This window comes from Sander lucioperca, chromosome 9 (genome assembly GCF_008315115.2).
Source record: "Sander lucioperca isolate FBNREF2018 chromosome 9, SLUC_FBN_1.2, whole genome shotgun sequence".
NCBI lineage: Eukaryota > Metazoa > Chordata > Actinopteri > Perciformes > Percidae > Sander > Sander lucioperca.
The window spans coordinates 2127125-2150197 of NC_050181.1; the positions used below are offsets into that span (position 1 = coordinate 2127125).

At 40.3% G+C, this 23073-nt stretch overlaps 1 protein-coding gene across 10 annotated transcripts in view; it reads right to left on the reverse strand.

Moving 5' to 3' along the window:
- Nucleotides 1-825: 825 nt before the first annotated feature.
- Nucleotides 826-23073, reverse strand: part of tnk2b (tyrosine kinase, non-receptor, 2b) — a 65530-nt gene continuing 43282 nt past the window's right edge. For 6 of the 10 annotated variants that reach the window (XM_031293147.2, XM_031293140.2, XM_031293134.2 and 3 more), the window contains 16 exons: nucleotides 22540-22610; nucleotides 15970-16239; nucleotides 15513-15665; nucleotides 14819-14982; nucleotides 13798-13917; nucleotides 13249-13375; nucleotides 12952-13098; nucleotides 12563-12657; nucleotides 12053-12247; nucleotides 11145-11236; nucleotides 10368-10490; nucleotides 9663-10096; nucleotides 8311-9525; nucleotides 7597-7692; nucleotides 4809-4939; nucleotides 826-3527 (listed from right to left, as the gene is read on the reverse strand). In XM_031293147.2, the coding sequence (XP_031149007.1) occupies nucleotides 3521-3527; nucleotides 4809-4939; nucleotides 7597-7692; nucleotides 8311-9525; nucleotides 9663-10096; nucleotides 10368-10490; nucleotides 11145-11236; nucleotides 12053-12247; nucleotides 12563-12657; nucleotides 12952-13098; nucleotides 13249-13375; nucleotides 13798-13917; nucleotides 14819-14982; nucleotides 15513-15665; nucleotides 15970-16239; nucleotides 22540-22610 (3440 nt within the window). In that variant the 3' untranslated portion in view covers nucleotides 826-3520. Of the gene's footprint in view, nucleotides 3528-4808; nucleotides 4940-7596; nucleotides 7693-8310; nucleotides 9526-9662; nucleotides 10097-10367; nucleotides 10491-11144; nucleotides 11237-12052; nucleotides 12248-12562; nucleotides 12658-12951; nucleotides 13099-13248; nucleotides 13376-13797; nucleotides 13918-14818; nucleotides 14983-15512; nucleotides 15666-15969; nucleotides 16240-22539; nucleotides 22611-23073 lie in introns of those variants that run through there. The other 4 variants (XM_031293162.2, XM_031293169.2, XM_031293128.2 and 1 more) reach the window with 3 other exon arrangements.

A 23073-nucleotide genomic window follows, 5' to 3' on the forward strand; every position in this document is an offset into this window, starting at 1 on the left:
AGTAGTGGAAAGGCTCCAGGTGTGGCACCTTTATTCTGTCAGTTAAATCATTACAAATATCGGCTAATTTGCTGCTACTGACTTTGGTATTCTTTTGACTTTTTATTTAGCTCCACCAGAGGGTCAAATGTTTCACTTATCCAGTGAAAGTTTGTATATAGTATCTACTTTATGGATTGTCAAAAAAAAATTGGTCCAGATGTTCCTGCTTCCAACAAATCCCACTGACTTGTCATTTTGGTACAGGCATTGATTTTCTTCACAAGAACAATTGTAGTCACTGATGCCTTAACTTTTCATCTAGCACCATCATCACGTCAACATTTTAACTTGTCCAATACTTTCCTGCCAAACTAATGACATTCCCATCGGCCTCAGCTGTTTGTTGTGTTTAGTTCTGATTAGCAAAGATTAGCATGCTAACACATCAGCATGTTAATATTGTCATTGCATTAGCTTTTACTGTAACTCAACGTGATGCTAATCTTAAGCTCCACTAGCATGGCTATAGACTCTTAGCTTGATGAATCAAATCAATTAACAAATTAATCTCTTATCAAGATGGTTGTCTATTAATTGATTGTTTTAGCACATTAAGCATTATACATTTGATGACAAATAAAAACACAGATTTCAGTTCTAGAGGCTTGCTGTGGTTCTTGTTAATTCTTAATGGACCGAAACACTTCAGTGTCCATTTTAAAATCCTTTAAGGCTGATGAATGCAGTATTTGTCTCATCTTAATAATTAGCTGTTATGCATTTGAGCATCTTGGAACATAACAAAGGTGACAGAAAAAAGATTAATAAACAGAAGAAAAGAGGTAAAAAATAATTATTTAATAAAAAATACATTTTTAAATTCGGCAGCATGAACTTCTCTTGAGCATTTCCACCAACCCAGGAGGAGAGAAACAATGAAATCCAACTGTACAGTAGGCATTTAAAATAAAACATTCTGGGAAGCAAATACATACAAATGAGGAAGAAATGACAAGTTGGATTGAAGGAATAAACAGCAAAAACAATATGAATGACTTAAAATAGCAGACAGTTTTCTGAAGAAACTGATCTGGCAAACAAAGACTAAACTGAACTGAACAGAGTTTTCTAACATCAGAGTCTCAACACCACAACAGGAGCATGTTGCTTTGGGTTGATCATAACACCACGAGGTTCACTTCAGTCCTTCAATAAAACTACAGCAGCTTGGTATGAAGACAAAACAACACATGGACAGACTGTGGAGGCAGCCATCACATTAAGCTGTTCTTATGCACTGGTTAGCAATTAGCTTTACCACAACACAGAGGGAAGAACTGGCAAAACTGACTCTGAATCAGTGTTTAAGGACAACTTCATTCTTCTCTGGGGAGGAAAACTGAGTCACCAAAAACTTGTTACTGAAAACGGTGTTTCCTGTGCATTCATTTACTAGTATACATAACGGCAGAGATAAAAAGCTCTTTTTACACAACTGAATGGCACTGATGGATGGACAGACTGGGAGGTTACAGGTTCTACAGCAGCCTTATTGCACACGGAGGAAAGCTTTTACTGGAGATTATCATCCAAAATCAGTCATGTATGTCATTTTCACAGGCAGGTAGCAGGCTTGTTGTGGTTCCATATTAGTTTTTGTTGAGAGGCCATTTGAAATGTATGCCCAAACAGATTGTGCCCAGAGACCTGTCACATACGTTTTTGTGGACATATGGGGAATATGTAAATAGATAAGTACTCAGTTTTTTTCTATAGCACCGAAGGATCATGTGTGTTGACCATACATTTTCTGTAAACTATTGTTTTTCGACATTTGGTTGACCAAATCAAATCAAGTCAAAGAATGTGGAATGCCTTTTATTTCCCTTACTTTTAGTTGAGTCCTCACATACTAAGTGCATCTGGAATAAAACGGGAGAAAAGAAGCCAGACAGGCCCAAAAGTCTTCTATATTCATTGCAGAGGGCTCTACTGTTCACACAGAGTTGACACGTCCTCCCAGTTTTAAATTATTGCCCCCAAACCAAAATATCACAGTTGTGGTTTTAAGTGATGATTATGGGACAGGATCTGTGCCTTGGGGTACATTTCACTGTAGTGCTGTTATTAGCTGTCAACATAGTCTGCAGAAAATACCCAGCTGGCAGGAGTTTTCAGCTGATGCTCAGGAGTTATGTTTGGGCAAAGTGCTTAGAGGAAAGGAATAAGGAAATCTGGAGTGTGGGAAGTTTCCACTGACTGCGTGGCCTTTTGATCTTAAGCCAAATGTGACAAGTCTAAGATCAGTTTTCAACTCAAGGAGAGACACATTTAAGTAATTTATAAAATGGCCTGCCCAGTAATAGACATAAGTCTTCTCTTGTTTCTGAGCATCGTGTTCAAAATATATTAAAATAATCTGCCAATATTTTGTTAACAAACACATAAATGTCTCTTTATAAAGGATATATTTGTTATACCCTTCAAATATATATTAGACAGTTTTGTGGGTCTTTAAAAGAAGTGAATCTTGGACAAACTGCTTCCCTGATCTTCTTTTTCCATTAATTCTTCAGATTCAGGTCAACACTGGGCTGTTTTCACCTTTGTCTCTTGTGCAGCACTGCGTCAATACTAAATGTATTATACAAACGATTGAGGATAAGAGCTTTTCTTTTTATTGTAGAGAGGTCTAAATGTTTATTTTTCAGCAGTGTCTTCTGCACATTTTTCCTTGACTCCACAGTCTTTCAGCAGCAAACAATTTTCATAATCATATCCCCTCTTTACAACTGTAAACGGGCTATATTATTTCCTGGCCCGGACAGCCAAATAAGTATTAATTTTGTTTTTGTTGAGCTTTTACGTGGTAGAGGTCAAATCTGTATACACTATACAGTATTTTGGTTAAATTCTGACACTGTTCACTAAATGAGATACCAGCTTTCAGTCAAACAGTAATAGTTCTTGGCAATATTCTGACAAAATACAGTTACCTCATGGCGATGTATGGTGTCACTTTCAAACTGGCTTTTTAATGACATTAACAAAAGAAAAGATGGCTAAAGTATCTCTCAGCAGTTGGTCAACAGTGTAATTGCGGCAGTGAGGATACCAGTAAGTGTATCTGACACAGTGTGGTAGCACCCAGGATCTGTGACATTTCAGGTTCACCACATGAAATTGAACTCACAAAGTACAGTGCCATTTTTGTGTCCAACAACTTGGAAAAGGTGGGAGAGGGCAGTCTACCATTTCTTAATAAGTGCAACAATCACATCTCGTTCAGACCAAAGTCCAAATAACCCAAATTTTTACCACCCAGGTGTAATTCCTTTGTCCGTGTCAAGTATGAAAAGAGCCATGATAAAGTTTGGTATTTTGTGCTAGTTCAGTGAAAATGTGCTTGATTCGTCTATAGTCAGAAAACAGTCTTCTGATTGGATAAATAAGAAGGGTCAGGAGCAGATTCACCTCCTCTGATGATGTTTTACTGAGGATGAAGGTCCAATCAGAGCTCAGCAGCTTGAGATTCCTGTCACCGTCTGCAAATATAAAGAAGCTTTAGATTAGATTGGAAAAATCATAAGATGAAATGCTAAATCCTCCTAAATTAACTTGAATGATATTTACATTGTCTTGCAAGAGAGGCCTCCACTTTTGGGGCTTTGAATGTGAGATACACATTAAATTGTTCACAAATTAAACCGTTTTCACAATATATTTTTTTATTGAAAAGCTAAACAAAGTAGAAACCTTTCTCAGTCTAGCAGGCAAATATGATTCTTAGCCTCCTTACCAAGCACACCATCATTGCATCATACTGCTGCCTGTCTCTCTGCTGTTAACTTCTTTAGTCAACTTGCAGTCATTCATATTTGGAGGGGAAATCTCCTGCAGTTAAGCCCAGCTAGGAAGCAGATTTTAATCATATGTTTTCCATGATTGATTGATTTTATTGATGGCTATAAAAGAAAAAAAAGAATCCAAGGGATAACATGTAAAGTGTAAACACTTATTTCCAACATGGTCCCTGATGTCATAGACCAAAGACAGATTTGACAAAGTTGACCTCATGCCATCATGTGGACCGAGGTCATTATTGACTGAATTCAATTCCCTGAAATGTCTGTCACAATAGTCTATATCCACGACGTTCAACTTCCGGGATTGCTCCGTTGCCGCCGGAAATTCCACTGGGTGTCACTCTTTCCGGCCGGATGTCCGTTACCTTCCGCTTTCTTTGTGTTGTAATTTTAAACTCCAGTGGATTTATGAGGACTATAGTTAACTGCTCCTCAGATCTCTGCAGGGTAAATCCAGACAGCTAGCTAGACTATCTGTCCAATCTGAGTTTTCTGTTGCACGACTAAAACAACCTTTGATCGTACACGTTCCACCAAAACAAGTTCCTTCCTGAGGCTATTTTGCAGCGGCTCCGTTGCTCGGCTCGGCGCTTAGCACCGCCCATGACAATTGTGATTGGTTTAAAGAAATGCCAATAAACCAGAGCATGTTATTCTCCCATCCCGGAATGCTGTGTGGACTAGCCAGACCCTCATCCGCAGCGCTGTGAAGGAAGGTCTGGCAATGCAAGACTACTGTCACAATGACAGACAAAAAGCCACAGATGCAAAATTAAATGTCTGGACCAAGTTTCAATTGTAGATTAGAGGCTCTGGGTGCTATATGAAGTGACAACGCTAAAGTGTTAAATAAGTTTGTGGATGGATAGTCATTGCTGGCCAGTAACATAAGAGTACAGCCTCTTAAAAGGTTGGGATGTGGGAAGTCATGACCCAAACAAAGCTACTGAAATACAGTACCTCTGTCTTGTTGTGGATCCATAGTTATCTAACATCTGAGTGCTGGCCACCTCCAGGTTCCAGTCATACATCTCCAGCAGCTTTAGACACTCTGACCTGCTCCTCAGACCCAAACAGAACAACTGCTCCACCTGCAGAGAGATGGATAACAAACAAATAAAAACAATTGTTTAAATAAGCCAGGGGTAGGGAGAGATGGAAAGCATGAGATGGGACAATAAAGAGGTTCATCCCTGTTGTCCTAGGGTCCTATGTACTAAGAATAGACCGATTATCAGCCCGTTTTTTGTGGCAGTTTGCAGATTATCTGTATCAGTGTTTTAGTTAACCGATAAAGTTAATTAATTAAAAAGTGTGCTACTTTGGCTCCACTAGAGCTCTGTGTATGTCCTTCTGCTTCGGTTTCACTCACCACTGAGTCTGACTTAATGTCCCGCCCACAACACTATCTGAATACTGTGTATTATGTTGAAAGTTTCTCATTTATTACATAATTGCTTAAAGCATTCAACAGTTTGGTGTTAGAGTTTGTAGCATTCCAAAATCTTAATTTTGACTTAAAGATTTTCATTTTCACTATAAATGCATATCGGTTCCAAATATCGGTTATCGGTTTTATTAACTGCTAATAATCGGTATCGGTCGGTCCCTACTATGTACACAAGGACCTACATAGAGTTTCAAATTATGGTTTGTAAGAGGAGATTCCCACAATTACGGGAAGTTGAGCCTCATGAAATTACGTTGTCCCATTCCACAGCTACGCCCTCTCAAATTTCTGTTGGTCTAGCCTTGTGTTGACTTTGGAGCATGTGTGTCTATCTGTATAAACTAATATTGTGAGAGATTGGTAAGGGCTGTCTTTGCAGTTGAAATTGCAAAAGAACGAAGGGAGGTGGACATTTCAAATGCAATCGAATTGTAAAAATCCATTTTGCCACTCTGGAGTTATCAACATCTAAAGTCAAGAAAACTGTCTGTTTTTAAAGGAGTACCAAATCAGGAGGCTATAAGCTATAGGTGGGTGATTTCGACATATTGACCCAGGGAAACATACATTAAACATTTGACCCGGGGAAAAATATTGCTGAGAACATAGTTATCAATTCATTGTGATGTGTTTCTCTCACACAGCTGGCATACACTAATGTCTTCCATGAGTTCACCTGGAACTCCCAAACAGCAAGTATGTTAAGAGAAGTCTGTTCCCCTCTGCCGTTGTTTTTCACATAGAACCGGGCTGGTTAAAGTTAACTTATCTGATGTTGTGCTGGTCAGAGGTCCACTGTAACAATGTGGCGGTCACTGTTGAGTTTGTGGCAGCCCGCCACAAATAAATCAATGTATGGGACACACTGGTTATAGTAAAGATTTGCATAATTGATCTTTTTTACTCCTTCATGTGGCAGGGATAGGCCTGTAACAATCATTACATAATTGTCTAATCGCAATTCTTTTTATGTAATCGCCTTTTTTTAACAGCAATTAATTGCTAACATTAGCTAACTGACTCTTGATGGTAACTGTCAATTTTATGTTAATTTAAGCAAAAAATACAGTGTTTTATGATAATGAAGAGGTGTGGTTTACTTCATAGGCTGTGTACCTTTACATTATCTGGGTCACATGACAGTGATATAACCAAAAGATGCATCCTGGGATTCATTCAAAACTTTATTTGTTTGAAAAGTAATACATCAATAAATAACTATTTTTTTTAAATTTGACTGAAAGAGACAATTATACTGTTAATTGCTATTATTTCTAAGACAATTAATTGTACGGTAAAATTTGGAATTGTTACAGCTCTAGACAGGGATTGCAGCACCAGTAAGCGCATCGTAAAAATGTTTCAGTCTTAAAACAAGCTAAGTATCTTTTTCAAATACAGTTCTGTATCTTTTAAACTAATAAGGAGCACTCAAGTGTTCCCTTGTGCTCACTGCAATCTAAACACATCTTCCATCCGGCCATAGTGGCCCCAAACACCGGCAGCTAAGAGGGGGCTGAATACTGCTGTAGACACATCAGTGAGTCCATTTGTATTTATTACAGCCGCAATGTGCTGATATTCTCTGAAGGTTTAGTCCTGAAGTTGTCCTTATCATATCCTGATGTGAACCAATAAAGTAAAAAATGACATTCAGCAACCTTGAATGACCTGTTTGCAGTTATATCCTGTATAAAAAAAAATGTTAATACAAAAAAAGGACTTGAGGCCTGACCTGAGATGCAGTGATCTGGATTTCTGAGGACTCGTCTGAAGCACTGAGGACTCTGCTTTTCTTTTAGTAATTGCATTGCTGCAAAATAAACGTCCACTTCACAGGGTCTTTAGTTTGATGGACTAGAACTATGACATGTTTGAGGCCCTTACTTTCTATAAAGTTTTGTTTTGCCAACTCAGGTGCCTTTCCTGTGTGACAGCAGGGCTGTATAATATAAAAAATAAGGTCTCAGATTATGTACTCTCGCATTGCCAGACCTTCCTGCACAGCGCTGCGGAGGAGGGTCTGCCTAGTCCACACAGCATTCCGGGATGGGAGAAAAACATGCTCTGGTTTATTGGCATTTCTGTCACACCAATCACAATCGTCTTGGGCAGCGCTACGCCCCGGGCAGAGCCACGGTGCCGCTGCAAAATAGCCTCGGGAAGGAAGTTTTGGTGGAACATGTAGGTTCAAAAGTTGTTATACAGATAGTCAAGCTAGCTGTCTCGATACATAGGTTTCAGTAACTGGCTGCAGTGCATTAAGTTTTTTCATATCGGACTAATAAATGCTCTCACCTTTAGATAATGCACAGCTTTCTGGACATTCCAGTTGTGGTTCTGGAGGGCGGCTTGGCACTCCTCTATTGTGACACCGTGAACTGCCTCCTGCACCTGAATCACACATCAACAGTGTGAGTATCTGCAACATCCAACAACACTCATATTCGCCTGGCTCTGATTCCTCACTTCCTCATCATTTCATGGGCCTTAGTACAACCTTCAACATTTATTCAGGAGCACCTGCACACACAGCTGGGTCCTTTCTAAATAAATATATATATATATAACCCTAACCCTTTTTTTTTTTTTTTTTTTTAGTTTTTGGCACTTATTCAAGCTCTTTTGTTTAATTTAAGCTTATATGATAATAAACCAAGTGCAGAGATTTAAGCATCACTGGATTTTATGAGACTTTTTGAACAGTCCATCTCTTTACAAACCGAATCATGTCCTACTGATTATGTTTATGCAAATCCACCTTAAACCTAAGAACCGATGGTTATCTTAAGAACGGTACTTTTTATCAAATTTACACAACAATCAAAGTAGCATTAAGGAGGGCATAAGGTAAATTACATATTGCATCTAAACTATCCATCATTAGAGATAAAGTAAGCAAGCTTAGTACTTTCATTACTGAAGCAATTTCAGCACGATATAAATCATAAAATTATACATTTATTTCAAATGAGAAGTTGCAAAAGGCAATCCAAATATATCCGAGCTTACCATTTTGATCCTGTCAGCTGAGTTCCCTCCTCCGTCTGTCCTGATGCCGGAACCAGTGACCACCACCGCTGCTGTCAGCCCGTCTGAACAGACGCGAGGGAGACTAACTGATGTCTTCATCCCTGACCGTGGTGCACCCAGACTGCTGTTATTGTTGGAGGAGAAATTAGCCTTCGGCTCGCCTGGCTGGACAAGCCCCTGTCCCTGGGCCTGTCCCTGGAGAGTCTGGCTGCTGACCACCATGGGTCTGACAGTGGCGGTGTTAACTTGCCGCACATGCCTTTCCTCCACACCGCTGGCAGGCAGGCCCTCTGCCTCCCTGAAGAAGCGGTCATAGCGGTCTAGGTATGGGGGCCTCTCCGGCAGTAGGTAATAATGTGTGTTACTGACTTTACGTCCATCACGGACGATGGGGAGGATACAGGGGCCCTTGCTGGCGGCGTCCTTCCCATGTGCTTGGATCACTTTGGGTGCAGCATATTTAGGATCTGAGGCAAAGCTGTGCGTGGGAGGCATGAGTTTACCTGGAGAGGTGGAGAGGTAGGAGCCAAAGGTGTATGTGGAGGGGCAGGAGGCAAGAGGAGCCTGCATGGTGGTGGGGCTGACAGAGTAGACTCTCTGCTGGGGGGAGCCCACAACTAGGCCCATGGGGCTGGGAGTCCTGGAGCCCGGCTGTGACAAAAGGTCCCTGGGAGGGATCTGAGGTGGCCGGTTTGGGCCTGAAACGTCCTCTGTGGTGTCAGTTGGCGTAGGTGACAGGGAGAGATCCCTTGACCAGCGAGAAGATGTGTAGTCGCCCCTCTTTATGGGGCGAGGGGGTATGGGGACACGTGGGGGGATCTGGGGTCTGTCCTCATTGGAGGAGAAGACACTCTGCTGGTGCCCCTCGTGGGTCTGTGGATTCTGGGAACATGTGGCTGAGCTCTGGGACGGGGAGCTTGACCGTGTGGCACTTCCAGTCGGTACATTTAGTCTCCTCATGCACTCTTGCTGGAGTTCTTGGAAGATCTCTGCTGACTGGGAGAAGGAGGTGGACAGAACCTGACTCTGCCTGCTGGGGAGAAAGAGGTTGTCCTCCAGGCCTGATCTGTCTAGACCCCTGGAGACCAGAGCCTCACTCTCCCCCTTCTGTCCAGAGAAGAGAGCCTGATCTGGGTTATGGACATCACTCTGTTCCTTTTCATGCTGCTGCTCTGAGCTGTTGATGGAGCTCACCTTGGTGGAGAAAGAAGATTTACAACTTTAATACATTCTGCTGTGGATCAAGGTGATATCAGAACAGGATATAAACACCCCATTTCCAAGACCTTTTGGCTTACTGTGAAATGTGCTGTGTCACCCTCCTACCGTACCTCCATATCGTCTTCGTCTTGGGCCACATCGTCATAGGCGGGGGGTGGGGGTAATGGCCGGGCATCCCAGTCCACTACTGGCGTAGGGTGAAGGGGGCGGGGCAGCGATCTGGACGGACTCTGAGGTGGAGTCCGGTCCAGGATGTTCTCTGCTTCCAAAGCTAGCTTTGCCAGTAAAGGAATCTGGATTTCAACCACAGGGGAGGGGGATGGTGTGGGTGGAGGGAACTCCTCCCCAAAGTCAATGAGGGACACTTCACTGTTGTGGTTGTGGCCTGAGCCTAAAGTCCGGCCACCCACCTGTTTGCAAGCAGAGACCCATGCAGCGGGTTTTAGTTTTAAGCCTTTGACGGAACCCGTTTTCCGAAGTGATAATCTCTTTAGTCCTGCCGAAGTCAGATCCTCATCATCGTTTACTGAATCATAGCAAGGTTCTGGAGACAAAAACGCACAATACGTTCATTACTTTACTAAAAGACATTTAGAGTGATGACGCCAATGCTCTTTAAGATCACATCACACCACAAAATACAAGACACACTCCACTCCAAAAAAGGTTCCAGGTTCAAAGTTAGTCCTATTGTGCACAGCAAGGACAGGGGTGGAAAGATGGTGAACAACCATGTTAACTAAGGAAACAGAAGTAGATGACAGAATCACTGCAAAGACAGACAAATGAGAGAAACAAAAAAATATGGGATGTACCTTTGAGGAGTGGTGCTAGGAGGGAACAGAGAGGGCAGGAGCAATGGGTGAGGAGCTGCTGAGAGAAACCAGACTTACTCTTGATTAACAGTGCTGGCTGAGGAGGGCGGGGAGGAGGCTCCTCTGGAAGAATAAACGCAAATACCGCCACCGCAAAGGAGAAACAGAGAAAAGAATAGACAGCAGCAAAGATGGAAAGATTAGAAAAAAAGCAGGAAGCAAATGTTGCATCTGAAAGTTTTGCCAGCAAGTGTTAAAGAAAATTGATTGGTGGCCATTTTTCCAAAGCAAGACTTAAAATTTAAATCCACAATCTGTGATGCAAATGGAGCCACACCTTCTAAATGTGGAATCTGATCATTTTATTGATTCACAGGCATGTTAATAAAGTTATTAGCACTAGGGAACAATTCAAATATAAGTTATTAATAGTTTTAAATGTTCAGGTTTGTTTACATGAGGTATAGTCATAGTTACCAAATTGATTGATTAATTGTGAAAATGCAAGTGTTGTTTTTTCATCTAGCAGAATATGTAATTGACATTTCTGATCGAACAATTACACAACACCGAAAAGTGCCGCTTCAGTGTTGTGACACAGGCGCTGTTCCAGCTTTGACTTTTAGCTCACGAGCTAAATGCTAAATGAGTCTGTCTGGATCAGTGGTGCCAACTAAAGAGTTTGAACCCAGATATGGTGGATGCTGAATGGTCTTACGAGTGTGTTTATCCTTGGTATTTGTGGTCTAAGTTTTTATTTTGAGCTCTTTTACTCACTTTTAGCTTGTCCTAGAAGCTGTGTGGGCCGAGCACCACTGTGGTCTACAGCAAGGACATCAGGAGGATCCATGGGATTACCGAGGTACAAACTGGAGGCAAGAGAGGGACAGACTTAATTACAGTAAATGTCAATATACTGAATCTACCTCACCTTGATGTTACAATGTTGCAATAAGTTGGACTTGTTTAAATATTGTGCTAGTGCCATCTATTGGTGAGAGTTTATTATTACAACTCAGCAAAAACTAGAATTTTACCACCAACTTCCAACATGGGGCATAATTCTGATTAATATTTATACAGGGTTTCTGCAGGTTTCACCAAGTCAAATTTGAGACTTTTTAAGACCATTATAAATTAAATTTAAGACCTTTATCACAACATCAATTAAGCCCTAAATTCAGTTTTTTTCAAGCAAAGTATCACTAAACTTGGACTTCCCCATAGATGAAGAAGAAGTTGGCAGCTGAAGAAATTGTGCTACAATCCGAAAGAGACTCGCACCAATAACACGAAAGCTGATTGGCTGCAATATAAGTTACATGTTGGTCTCATTTGTAGTCATAATACAGCAACATTATATTTGGATTAGCAAAAGAAAGAACTACAACACCACAGAATTTAAAGAAATGAGCAGAATGAGGTAGCGTTACATATTAAGAAAATTAAGACCTGTTTAAAATTATTTTAGACCTAGAACACAATACTTCAGCGAATAAAAAAATGTTAAGGCCTAAAATTTTGATTTTGAAATGTTAGACTTTTTAAGACCTTTTAGGAACCTTGCGGAAACCCTGTTAAGAAGTGAGGAAGAGCCATTTAGACCATGCAATATCTTCTCTGGGTACATTGTGGTACTAATTTCAGATGACACTAAAAGTTAATAAACAGAAGCTGGTCCTTACTCGTCAATCCTGTCAGGGAAGCCCCAGCAGCGATGAGGGTTGGTGTCTCCGTGTCCTGTGTGAATGAAGCTGTTCTTGAGCGGCCGGCTGATGTCATGAGCTGATAAACCCGCTACTGATGTCACCACGTTTCTAGGGAACGGTCCGACCTTAAGGGTCCGCTTGTTTTGACCTCGCCACCAGTAGTTCTCAGCCCTGGAAGACACAGAAATACTGAGGGTCATCTGCAGGGCATTACCAAAACAAATATATACTGGACATTTAACATTTTAATATTTACAATGTAGTGCATTAAGCCTAATAGACATTTAATATATTTTTATTATTGAGCATTAATGAGCCCAGCAACTGGAGAAGACTTCTAGCTGTTAGGACTTGGTGAAAAGAGATGCATTTTATTATTTTTTCTCAGTTCTGTCAGTAATGACGTTGGCAGGTAGGTTTGTTAGGTCAAAGTCACAGAATTGGAGGGAGGCTTCTTGTTCAAAGTCTCAAACACTTGACACCCACCTCCCCTCTATGATAGTGATGACATCATTGAGCTGGATCTGGAGTTTGTCAGGCTCATCAAAGTCCTGCAGAGCACACATGTCTGTGGGCATGGTCTGAAAAACACACATGAAACACCAAAGTTCATTTTAACACAGCAAACATTTATGAGTTGGCCATATTGTAGCTGGTTGTCACAATCCTTCCAGCTGAGGGCATGTTTCTACTTTGAAGTAACTCCACTAGGTGGAGCTAAAAGTCCATTTATGCGAGGATGAGGAAACACTGGTCTCTCTGCACTGAAGGTGTCAAGATTACCATCAAGTGTCTTTTGCTTAGTGGCTAAAAAACCTCTTATATTTAACACCCTGGATAGACACCTTTGACTACCGAAATGACAGCTCTCCTACCTCAAGCAGGAACTCACGCAGGGCGACAAAGGTGGGTCTGTCGTCTGGTTTCTGAGCCCAACACTGCAGCACAACATGATAGGTATCCTGCGGACAGTCTTCGGGCTTAGGGAGGCGTTCACCTTCTTTATCAATCTTGTGCAGAATCTAGGGTGGTTGAAAGAGGACAATTGAAGAATATATCAGTGTGGATGTGAATACATGTGAGTAGTTTTCTGGGTCTGTCTGTGTTACTTTAGCTTCAAGATGTTTTTGTATTCATACTGTATATGTTTATTAAATTCTGTGTGTGTTTACCTGGCTCCCATTGAGGCCCAGCCAAGGCTCCTGGCCATGTGTGAACATTTCCCAGAGAGTGACTCCAAACATCCATGTGTCTGTAGCATGGGAGAACGTTCTGGTCTTCAGACTCTCTGGGGCGCACCTGCAGCAGGACAGACAACAAACTTGTACGAAGTGTACATGTCCACAGGTAATCCTCACTTTGGGCAGAGAACGTGTTTTTCAATGTGGCTACTCTAACTTTAAAAGCATAAAAAGCTGCACTGTGTTTAGAAACTTAAACTTCATGTATATGAATGAAAACAGTAGAAAGAAAGATGGATTGCTAGCTAGCTGCTTGGCCAACACAGAATTTGGGAAAGAGACCCAAAAAAACAAGCACTGTTTTATAATAAGTATCAGAATTGCTGGAATGCAACTGTGACAGATCAGATTTCTCTTTGGAAACTTTCTGCAATAAAATAAATTTGATTCCCACTTTAACCCCTAAAACCACTCATACTCATCCCTGGATTGCATCCAAGTACAGCTTTGGTTATTGTGTTGCTCTCTCAGTCCACTCACCATGCAAAGGGGACCTTTCTATGCTCCTGCATGACATAGTGCTCATGGTTGTTGGGCAGTGCCCTCATCAGGCCAAAGTCACCGATCTTCACTCTGTGAGCTGAGGCCAGCAGGATGTTCCTGAAGAGAGAGGGTCAAATATTTAACTGTTTTTCTTTCATGCATGCCTCTCATTCAGTACTGTATGGCCTACACCCTACAACATCGCAGCGCAAAGGAGTATTTGGGGAAATTGGGCTGCAGCTGTAGCAGGAGAAAGAATCATCAACTGAACTTAACCTAAAGCATGACATTTAAATCCCATTATGATTTTGGTGAATGGATACAACCCTATTAGGAGATGAACAAAACAGATTTATTTAATGGTCAATCCTGAGCAACGTTCAGAATGTAATCCAATCATATAAAATATAGTCCATGTGCCAGACAGTTACAGTTCTCAGTACTCAGCATGTGGTGCATAGTGTGAGTAGTGTTCTGTTCTGAACGCAGTCCTAAAACACAGGACCATATGGATTACGAATACAATTAACTGTGTGGTAGATTATAACTTAACCTCAAAATGGTCCTGTATTTAAAACCACAGCTTGAGAAAGCCTCTTAGTGTTTGGCATACTGCAACAGCCCTGTGTAGTCATTACTATTTGATTACAGCTTTAACTGTGAAAATGACTCATTTGTACCAGCCATTAAGATTTTTCTTAAGCACGTAGTGTCAACAGTTGAAACTAAATGACTAATTTGGAGAAGACCAAGAACTTAGACCACCCAGTACAGTCAGCCAACCAGTGACTCATTTTTACTTGTGGGCCAAGTCACTCTGTAATGGCCTGTAAATTTATGGGTGGAGGAGAAGGAGAAGCAATATAAATAATTCAACATACCAGTTAAAAAAAAAAAAAAAAATCCCTAAAAGAAAAATAGGTTTTATAGAGAATGTGAAGAATACACCCCCTTTTTGACATTTTTATAGCTGCTGAAACTTATTAAAACCACCTTTAAAAAGTTCTCTGCCTCCTACCTGGCTGCCAGGTCCCTGTGGATGAACCTCCTCTGCTCCAGATAGGCCATGCCACAGGCCACCTGTACGGCATACTGACACAGAGTGTGGATCAACACTGGGCCCTGTGGACGAACACATCGCAAACGCTCCAGCAGAGAACCCAGGGGAGCCAGCTCAGTCACCTTCAGAACACGGAGAGAGAAGGAGAAAGACAGTGGGTGAAAAGAGGAACATAGGAGCAAAAGAAAAAGAGGAATAGATGATGTTGATGAGAAAGAGATGAGAGGAGGTGAGACTAGGATGAAGAAATACATAGAAGAATGTAATGTGACAAAAACAGAAGAAACTGAAGCCGAGAAAGAGAAGTTGGCAATTGGTAATCACAACATTTTCCAAAAACTATTTGCCAATATGAATCAAAAAGGTTTTAACAGGATGAAAACATGAAATGTCAGCCCTTATTTAAGTCCTCTATCCACTTGGTTCTCTCCCTTTTTTTCCTCCATCACTTTCTCCGGTCATGACAAAGGCTTTAAGATGCTTGACCTGATTTAAACAGACTGTGAGGTCATGAGCAGGCTGAGAGAGAGTGCCTGAGAGGATTGTGTGTGGGTGTACAGTAAGTGAGAGTACAGGCTGACTGATGCGTGTTTGTGTTTATCTGTCTGTGGATGTTCCTCCCTGTGTGTGTGCGTTTCTGTGTGTCCACTACCATCTTCATTGGGTGTGTGAGCACCACACCGTAGAGGCGAATGAGGTTCTGGTGGTCCAGGGAGTGCATGGCGTTGACCTCACAGATGAAGTCCTCCAGAGCGTCGGGCTGGCTGAGCACATCTGTCTTCAGACACTTCACAGCTACGTTCAGCTGGAAACAAGGAGATTTAGTTTAAAATGTATTCTTACTATTTAGCCTTTTCCTCACCTGCACTGCTCTTATTATGGCAGAAGTATCAAATGATCAAATTCACACAAACTCATCATAGACACTCCATGCACCTGCTTTGATTTATTCTTACATCAGCACAAAATGCTAACAAGCCGCACTTTTTATGCAAAAGAACTGTAGTTGTGCGACCATGCCCCAGCTCTTTGACAAATATCTTCAACATATAGGAGTTTTTTATACTTATTTAGAGAACTAAATACATTGAAGGCTCAGGTCTCCTCACCACCTTTCCTGCGGGCGTCAGCCACTCTCCTCTTTTCACTACACCAAAGGAGCCGTCCCCCAGCTTCTCAAACAGCGTCAGATCCTTCTCTGGGATGAGGCAGGTCAGAGCCTGCTGCTGCCCATCAAGAGGAGCACCACCATCGGGCTGTGTGGCCAGGACTCCCTCCCCCAGGCCCAGTGGAGGTGTGGGAGACAGCTTACGAAAGGAGGAGGCCGGCTGGCCCTGCTGGGGGAAGTCTCCTCCGTCTGGGCGCTTACCACTAAACACCTACAGAAGAACAAAAAGAACAAATGAAGCTGGTTGCGACAAGACCCTGCTTCATTGTACACAAGTGTAATAATAAAAATGGAATTGAACTGCTTATAAAAATAGTTAGAACCCTATTATGTAGTGTCTACAACTACCCGAAGGGTTCAAAAGTCTCTCATGAAGGGCCACATTTGCTTTTTATCTTCCACCGTTACTAGTCATTGAGCTATCTGCCTGGTCACTTAACACTCAGGAGACACTGGGGTAGAGAGTGTGGGTGGAGCTGGAGGGAAGACACCAGACACTCTTCAATTATGAACTCTATCTCCCACTCTTTTCCATCTCTGCCTCGAGGAAAAATCTTTTTTCCACTTTCACCCTAATCTGCTCTCCCCTTACTCTCCATACCCACACATAGGATTGACCCACTAACCTCAACACATACACACACTCAAAACTATAGTATAACTAGAAAATACATTTCTTGCAGAAAATGCCTGTGAATGTTGAAAAGCTAAATTGCTAAAGCTAAACTTGATTGCTGGCATACGAAGAAGGTGAAGTAGTTAGAATAGTTGGAAAAGTGGGAATGTTTTTTTCATTAGTATGAATTTCATTGAAATGTTGAATAATACCAACAATGTATTAAACAAAAGAGGAATATTTTAAGGTTTAAAAAAAAAATCATATAAAAGTCATTAGTTTGTCGAAAAATTCATGAAAAAGACAGTAGTAGTAGTATTTTGAAAAATGTCATATATATTTCAAAAAAAATATCATGGTATAGTATGTCGGAAAAAAGTCTATATATAAGAAAATCCCCCAAAAAAGTCGCAGTATATTGTGTTGAAAAAAGTCATAGTATAGTGTGTCGAAAAAAGTAATAGTGTAGTATGTCGAAAAAAGTCATAGTATTGTATGTCAAAAAACGTCAGAGTATGTCAAAAAAAAGTCTGGAAGAACATACAAACTCCACACAAAAAGGCCTAATCCAGACTGGTAATCAAACCAAGCGTCAGAGTCGGCAGTGCCTATGTTGATGCCAGTTGGAGCAATAATAACCACTGAGATACTGTGCCACTGAATAAAGCGTGTTGAAAACAGTCATATTATAAGTATGTTGAAAAAGGTCATAAAAAAGTCATAGTATAGTATTTCGAAAAAAAGTCATAAAAAGTCATAGTATAGTACATCGAAAGAAATCAAAGAATAGTATGTCAAACAAGAGATAAAAGTCACAATATAGTATGTCAAAAAAATTGATACAAGTACTGTATAGTGAGTCGAAAATAGTCATAGTATAGTATGTCGAAAGTAGTCATAGTATACCATGTTGAAAAAAAGTGAAAAAAGTCATAGTATTGCATGTAAAAAAAAATTGTATAAAAGTCATAATATAGTATGTCTATGTACTATTCATAAAAAACATTAAAAAGTCATAGTATAGTATATCGATCCCACCCACTTTGCTCAGAGTTTTCCCCCCTCCCCTCTGGATGTAGATTTCGAATGCCCTTAACAAAAACCAAACGTGCCATTACATAATTTGTGCCGAGGAGCATTCAGTTACTGAACAGATCAGACACAGGCACATAGACATTTTATAATGTGCACTATTGATTATTTATTTAATTATTTATTGATTCATCTTAGCTATTGGAATGATGATTGCATGTCAACACCATTGCTACGTTGTTGTTGTTGTTGTTGTTGTTTATGTTCTGTTTTTTGTATCCTCTACGTCTTCAATGTTGTTGGATGTTTGGTGTGCTTTTTACTGGTATTGTTATTTACTGTTGTCTGTGGTTAATATTCAATGTGGCTCCCTTGAGTGCAAAACAAATTCCCCTCTGGGGCAATAAAGGTTTAATTCATTCATTCCTTCATTCATATAAAAAAAAGGTCATTATAAAGTCATAGTATCGTATGTCGAAAAAAGTCATGGTATAGTATGTCGAAAAAGGTCATAGTATAGTATGTTGAAAAGTTATAGTCTCGTCCAGTATCTCTCTCAGGGACAATTTGACATGTGTTTGGATGAGCCTGGGACTGAACCACCAACCCTAGTATTTATGAGGCTATTGCTCTACCTCCAAGCCACAAGTGTAATATTATTTACATTCATCATATAATACGTTTCATTACACAAGTGGTATAGTATTTAAAAAAAAATCTGTATAAACTGTCACAAAGGTCATAGTATAGTATATTCAAAAATCATAGTATTATTCATTGTCTCGCTCATGGACAATTTGACCGATCCGAGCCACAAGTGTTGTATCATTCAACATGTATCTTAGTATATATATTATTTAAATTATTGTTATTATTATTATTAAAAAAGTAATAAAATAACATGTCATGTCATAGTATAGTATGTCGAAAAATATGATAGTATAGTATGTCAAAGAAAGTCTGTCATTAATATTCTAAGTGTCTGACAACATTATGGAAAAATATTTCTAAGGTGGTCGACCTTTCTGTTAAAGAGTAAGATCCTTTTTTCAAACATAAACATCAGCAAAATTTCTTGTTTGCTAAACCCACCAGACTCCATGTAAATAAACAGTAACTTTAGCATCGTAAAATACTCTTCATTCAAAGTCGACAGAAACAAAATAAAACTATGAAAAGCCGTTTTGGGTCGTCTTTCCACTTTTCCAACCACCACAACTCTAGTTTTGGTTGAAATAAAATTGCCCTATTAACTTACATTGTAGCTTGGGTAACAGTTTACTTGAAGGTAGCTACATAAGAGTGACATGACACTGTCATGACACTGTCATGACACAGTCATGACACAGTCATGACACATGAACCCTAACTCTAACCCTAACCCTAACTTCTCATGACAAAAACCGAATGACACTAAAAGAAGTGTTATGTCATAAACGTTTATGACTTGTTTATAATGTTTATGACACGTTCATGACAGTGTCATGTCACTCTTATTTCTTACCTACCTAGATACCTTCACGTAAAGTATAACCGTAGCTTGTTTCACCGCTGCCAACTGCAGCGATCTTACTTAATACTGGACCAATGTCAAAGATTGTTGTCCCTATCAGTCACTTAGACACAAAAACATAGGAAAAAAGGGTCTAGGTTGAAAAAAACAGTAGTTACCCTTTAAGCTTGAATGGCATCTGTAGGTGAAAGTATGTGGGAGTAGTAGCATTTAGAAGTAAAAAAAGAAGCCTGAAGAGGATTTAAAGATTGCTTCATTGACTTTCAATGTAAAAAGAAAAAAGTTTGATATTTTAAAAAGTGTAAATGGTTGAGAAAAGTTGAACACAAGCACAATTGTCCTTAAAGAGCTGAACATTTTGTATTTTGTTTAAGATAATAAATGGTATTGCAGCACCTCCAGTTAAAAAATGTATCTCACTGAGCTCAGAAATTACATCTCGAGCGACTCGGTCGACTGTTCGGGGCGAGTGTAGGATTCCTCAGTGTAAAACAGCATTCGGCAGCTCAGCTTTCTCAAGTGTGGCTATCAGACAGTGGAATAAGTTGCCAACTGAGCTGGTAACACATAAAATGTTTTCAAATCAGGCCAAAAAATGGCTCCTTTTAAAACAAACATGTTCACATAATGTATAGTAACTGATGTGTATGTGGGAGCATATCTGTAAATGAATGTTGATGAATGAATGAAGGGTATGATCATGTTAATGTTGGTTTTGGGATAAATGTGTTATTAAATTCTAAAATCAGCCTGCCCAGGGACTACAGGTGGAAATTAGCACAAGTGCTACAACCTGGTAAAATGCATCTCTCCTGTCTAAGGTTAATGTATATTGTACATTGTCCCTGTTGTAAAAATAAATAAATGCGGAAAAAAAAAAAAAAAAAAGGTTTTTTGAAAGTTTTTTGTAGCTGAAAGTATGCAAAAGTAGTAGGCGACCGAAAATCGTATGAAAGAATCGGATAACAATACTGTGAATGCTGCTGGATCATCATTTACACAACTACAAGCATAAGCTCTTATGTGAATATTATGTAAGCACGACACATATGGTGGTTTTCAACAAAAACAAATAGACTTTCAGTAAGCAACTATGCATATGTACCAAAACAAGCGCACACACACACACACACACACACACACACACACACACACATACACGAGCACTTATCATTATGAGAGAGAGAGAGAGAGAGAGAGAGAGAGAGAGAGAGAGTGAGAGAGAGAGAGATTTCCTGCCTCTTGGCTTAGGCACTGAAGCCACACAAGGAAAGACTTAGCTGTTAGGAAGTACTCATTAAGAAGCACTTTTAGATTAGGTGACCTGAATGCATCTTTGTGTATATTTGTGTGTGTTTGTGCGAGCTTTTCATTCCCCTAAATTTGAACCTGTATAATGTGTGTGCTGTGTAGAGCCATTAGGGGAAAGCTTTGTTTAGAGGCCCTAAATAAGAATAGAAAAAATAGGAATGCACAGAAACAAGTGCTGCTGTCAGATTCCGGAGGAAACGATATCAAGCTACATATAAAATAGCATATCAGGTAAAAGAATAATTTCTCTAACAGTAATATCCAACACCAATTATTAACATATCACATACAGTAGACATATATCATAGGTAGAGCAATAAATGAATGTCAACGTTTTTATTCCAATAAAGTGAATGGGACCAATGCAAACTCATGATTGGCTGATAAAGGTCAGTACTCAGAAATGGTATCGTCAGTGAAAAAGAGGTGTCAATGAATCCCCGCTGCCAAACATATTTGACTGGCCAGATATAAACAGTAGCAAGCAGTGTGCGGTTTCACATTCACACTGGACCAGACATGACATAATGCTGCAGACCTTTTTAAAAACACCACATCTCTGTGGTCACTGTGTGGTAAGTGGGTTTCAAATAGGAGGCTCAACATTCAAAAGATTCTGAGCATGGCAGCGCAGGCACACACACACACACACACACACACACACACACACACACACAGACACACACACACTAACACACTAACACACGCACACGCACACAGGGGGCTGAGGAAGCAGATTATTCTAGCTGAGGATGGTGCCAGAGGCGGAAACCGACAGGTGTAATTATAGAAGGCAAGCACCGTCCTCTGGGCACCACGACTTCCACTGAGAACAGCAAACACACACAGGCTCAGGCTCAGTAATCCTTAACACATTTCATACCTCCGAGCCTTATGTGTGCGTTTGTAGGTGTATCATATATTGTATGAGCTTATGTATGAGGTAGCTTTCTAATTTTTCTATCTTTTACCTTTAATCCTTTATTTAAACAAAGTGAATAAGTATACAAGTTATACGTGGTACTGTCTCTTTAAGGGAGAAATGTTATGCTTAATGAGACAACATTTCTGTGAATGCAGCACGCTCTGAATCTGTGTGTCACCAACTCTTGTGACTGTGTGTGTGTGTGTGTGTGTGTGTGTGTGCGTGCGTGTGTGTGTGTGTGTGTGTGCGTGTGTGCTCATCCTCAAGTGAAGGATCAAGTTCTTGTTCTCTTGTGGGATGTCCCTACAGATGTATATGCATTCCAGATGTGTTTCTTCTTTTAAAAAGAAGTCATAGAACCAATCGAGAAATCACTGAGACCTCCTCCATAATCCCAATAGATCTTCACACACATACAGTATGCCCTGTTACAGACTAAGGGTTCAGTAAAGCCAGAAGTGTCTGTCACACACGCATGCACGCATGCACACACACACGCACGCACGCAACACCTTAACATTATTTTCAGGGCTTTGACTAAACCTGTGTCTATCATAACATAAGCCTGTTCTCAAAGACTTGAGAAGTGACTTGGACTTGGACAGCTTTGCCATTCACACTCTACTACTGTACCACTACTAGCAAAGTCCTTTGTTGCTAAAAATGATAAGAATTGTATGTCCTACTTTAACATAGCAGAAGTACTGAGTCCCCTTAACAGCAGACTGGCATCAAACTAACATACACACTAAAGGCTGCTTTTTAGAAGAAATGTATATGTTAAGTTAAGCATGTTGAATTGCCTTTGTGAATGAAATGTGCTATACAAATAAACTTGCCTTTGTTAATTAATTAACTTATTCTCTTAACATAAAAAATCTGATGATACAAAGATTATTCGGCAAGGTGTTGCGAATTGTGATAATTTCATGTGTAAAGTTTAATGTATCGTTCACTATGACAGACAGACAGACAGACAGACAGACAGACAGACGCCACCATGGGACATAATGTCAAGCATACCATGTACGATAATAAATGAGCCCTGTGTGTGTGTGTGTGTGTGTGTGTGTGTGTGTGTGTGTGTGTGTGTGTGTGTGTGTGTGTGTCTCACCTTGCTCATCCAGGACTTGCGCTTGCACATGGCTTTCCTCCTTTTCACAGCCTCCCACAGTCGTCTCTGCCCTTTATCAAAAGAAAAAAGAGAAATGCAGTGATGGTCAGCGGTAAACACAAAAGGATGAAGATTGCAGCTGCTTCTTCTCCTATGGGTCTTCTTGCATCAGGAAGACATATATGTCCAGTTAATATTTGAGTTACAGAAGATATAATGTATTGAATTTCAAGTAGTCTCTCATAATTGGAAGAAAAGCAGAGCAGCACAAAGACAAGACAAAACATCCAGCTTTGATATGAAAGTAGTTAAAGAAAAACACAACGTGGATGGGAGAGGGGGCAAAAGATGAAGGACACATATAGGACACATTATACCAGGGGTGTCAAACTCAATATCACTAAGGGCCACACTGGAAAAAGAGAATCACATCAAGGGCCAGACATGTATAGTTTACTGACATGCTTTTATTTCATCGAAAAAGTAAAATATCTTTGACTCAATTATTGCATGTCTCATATAGTCTTCTCACTT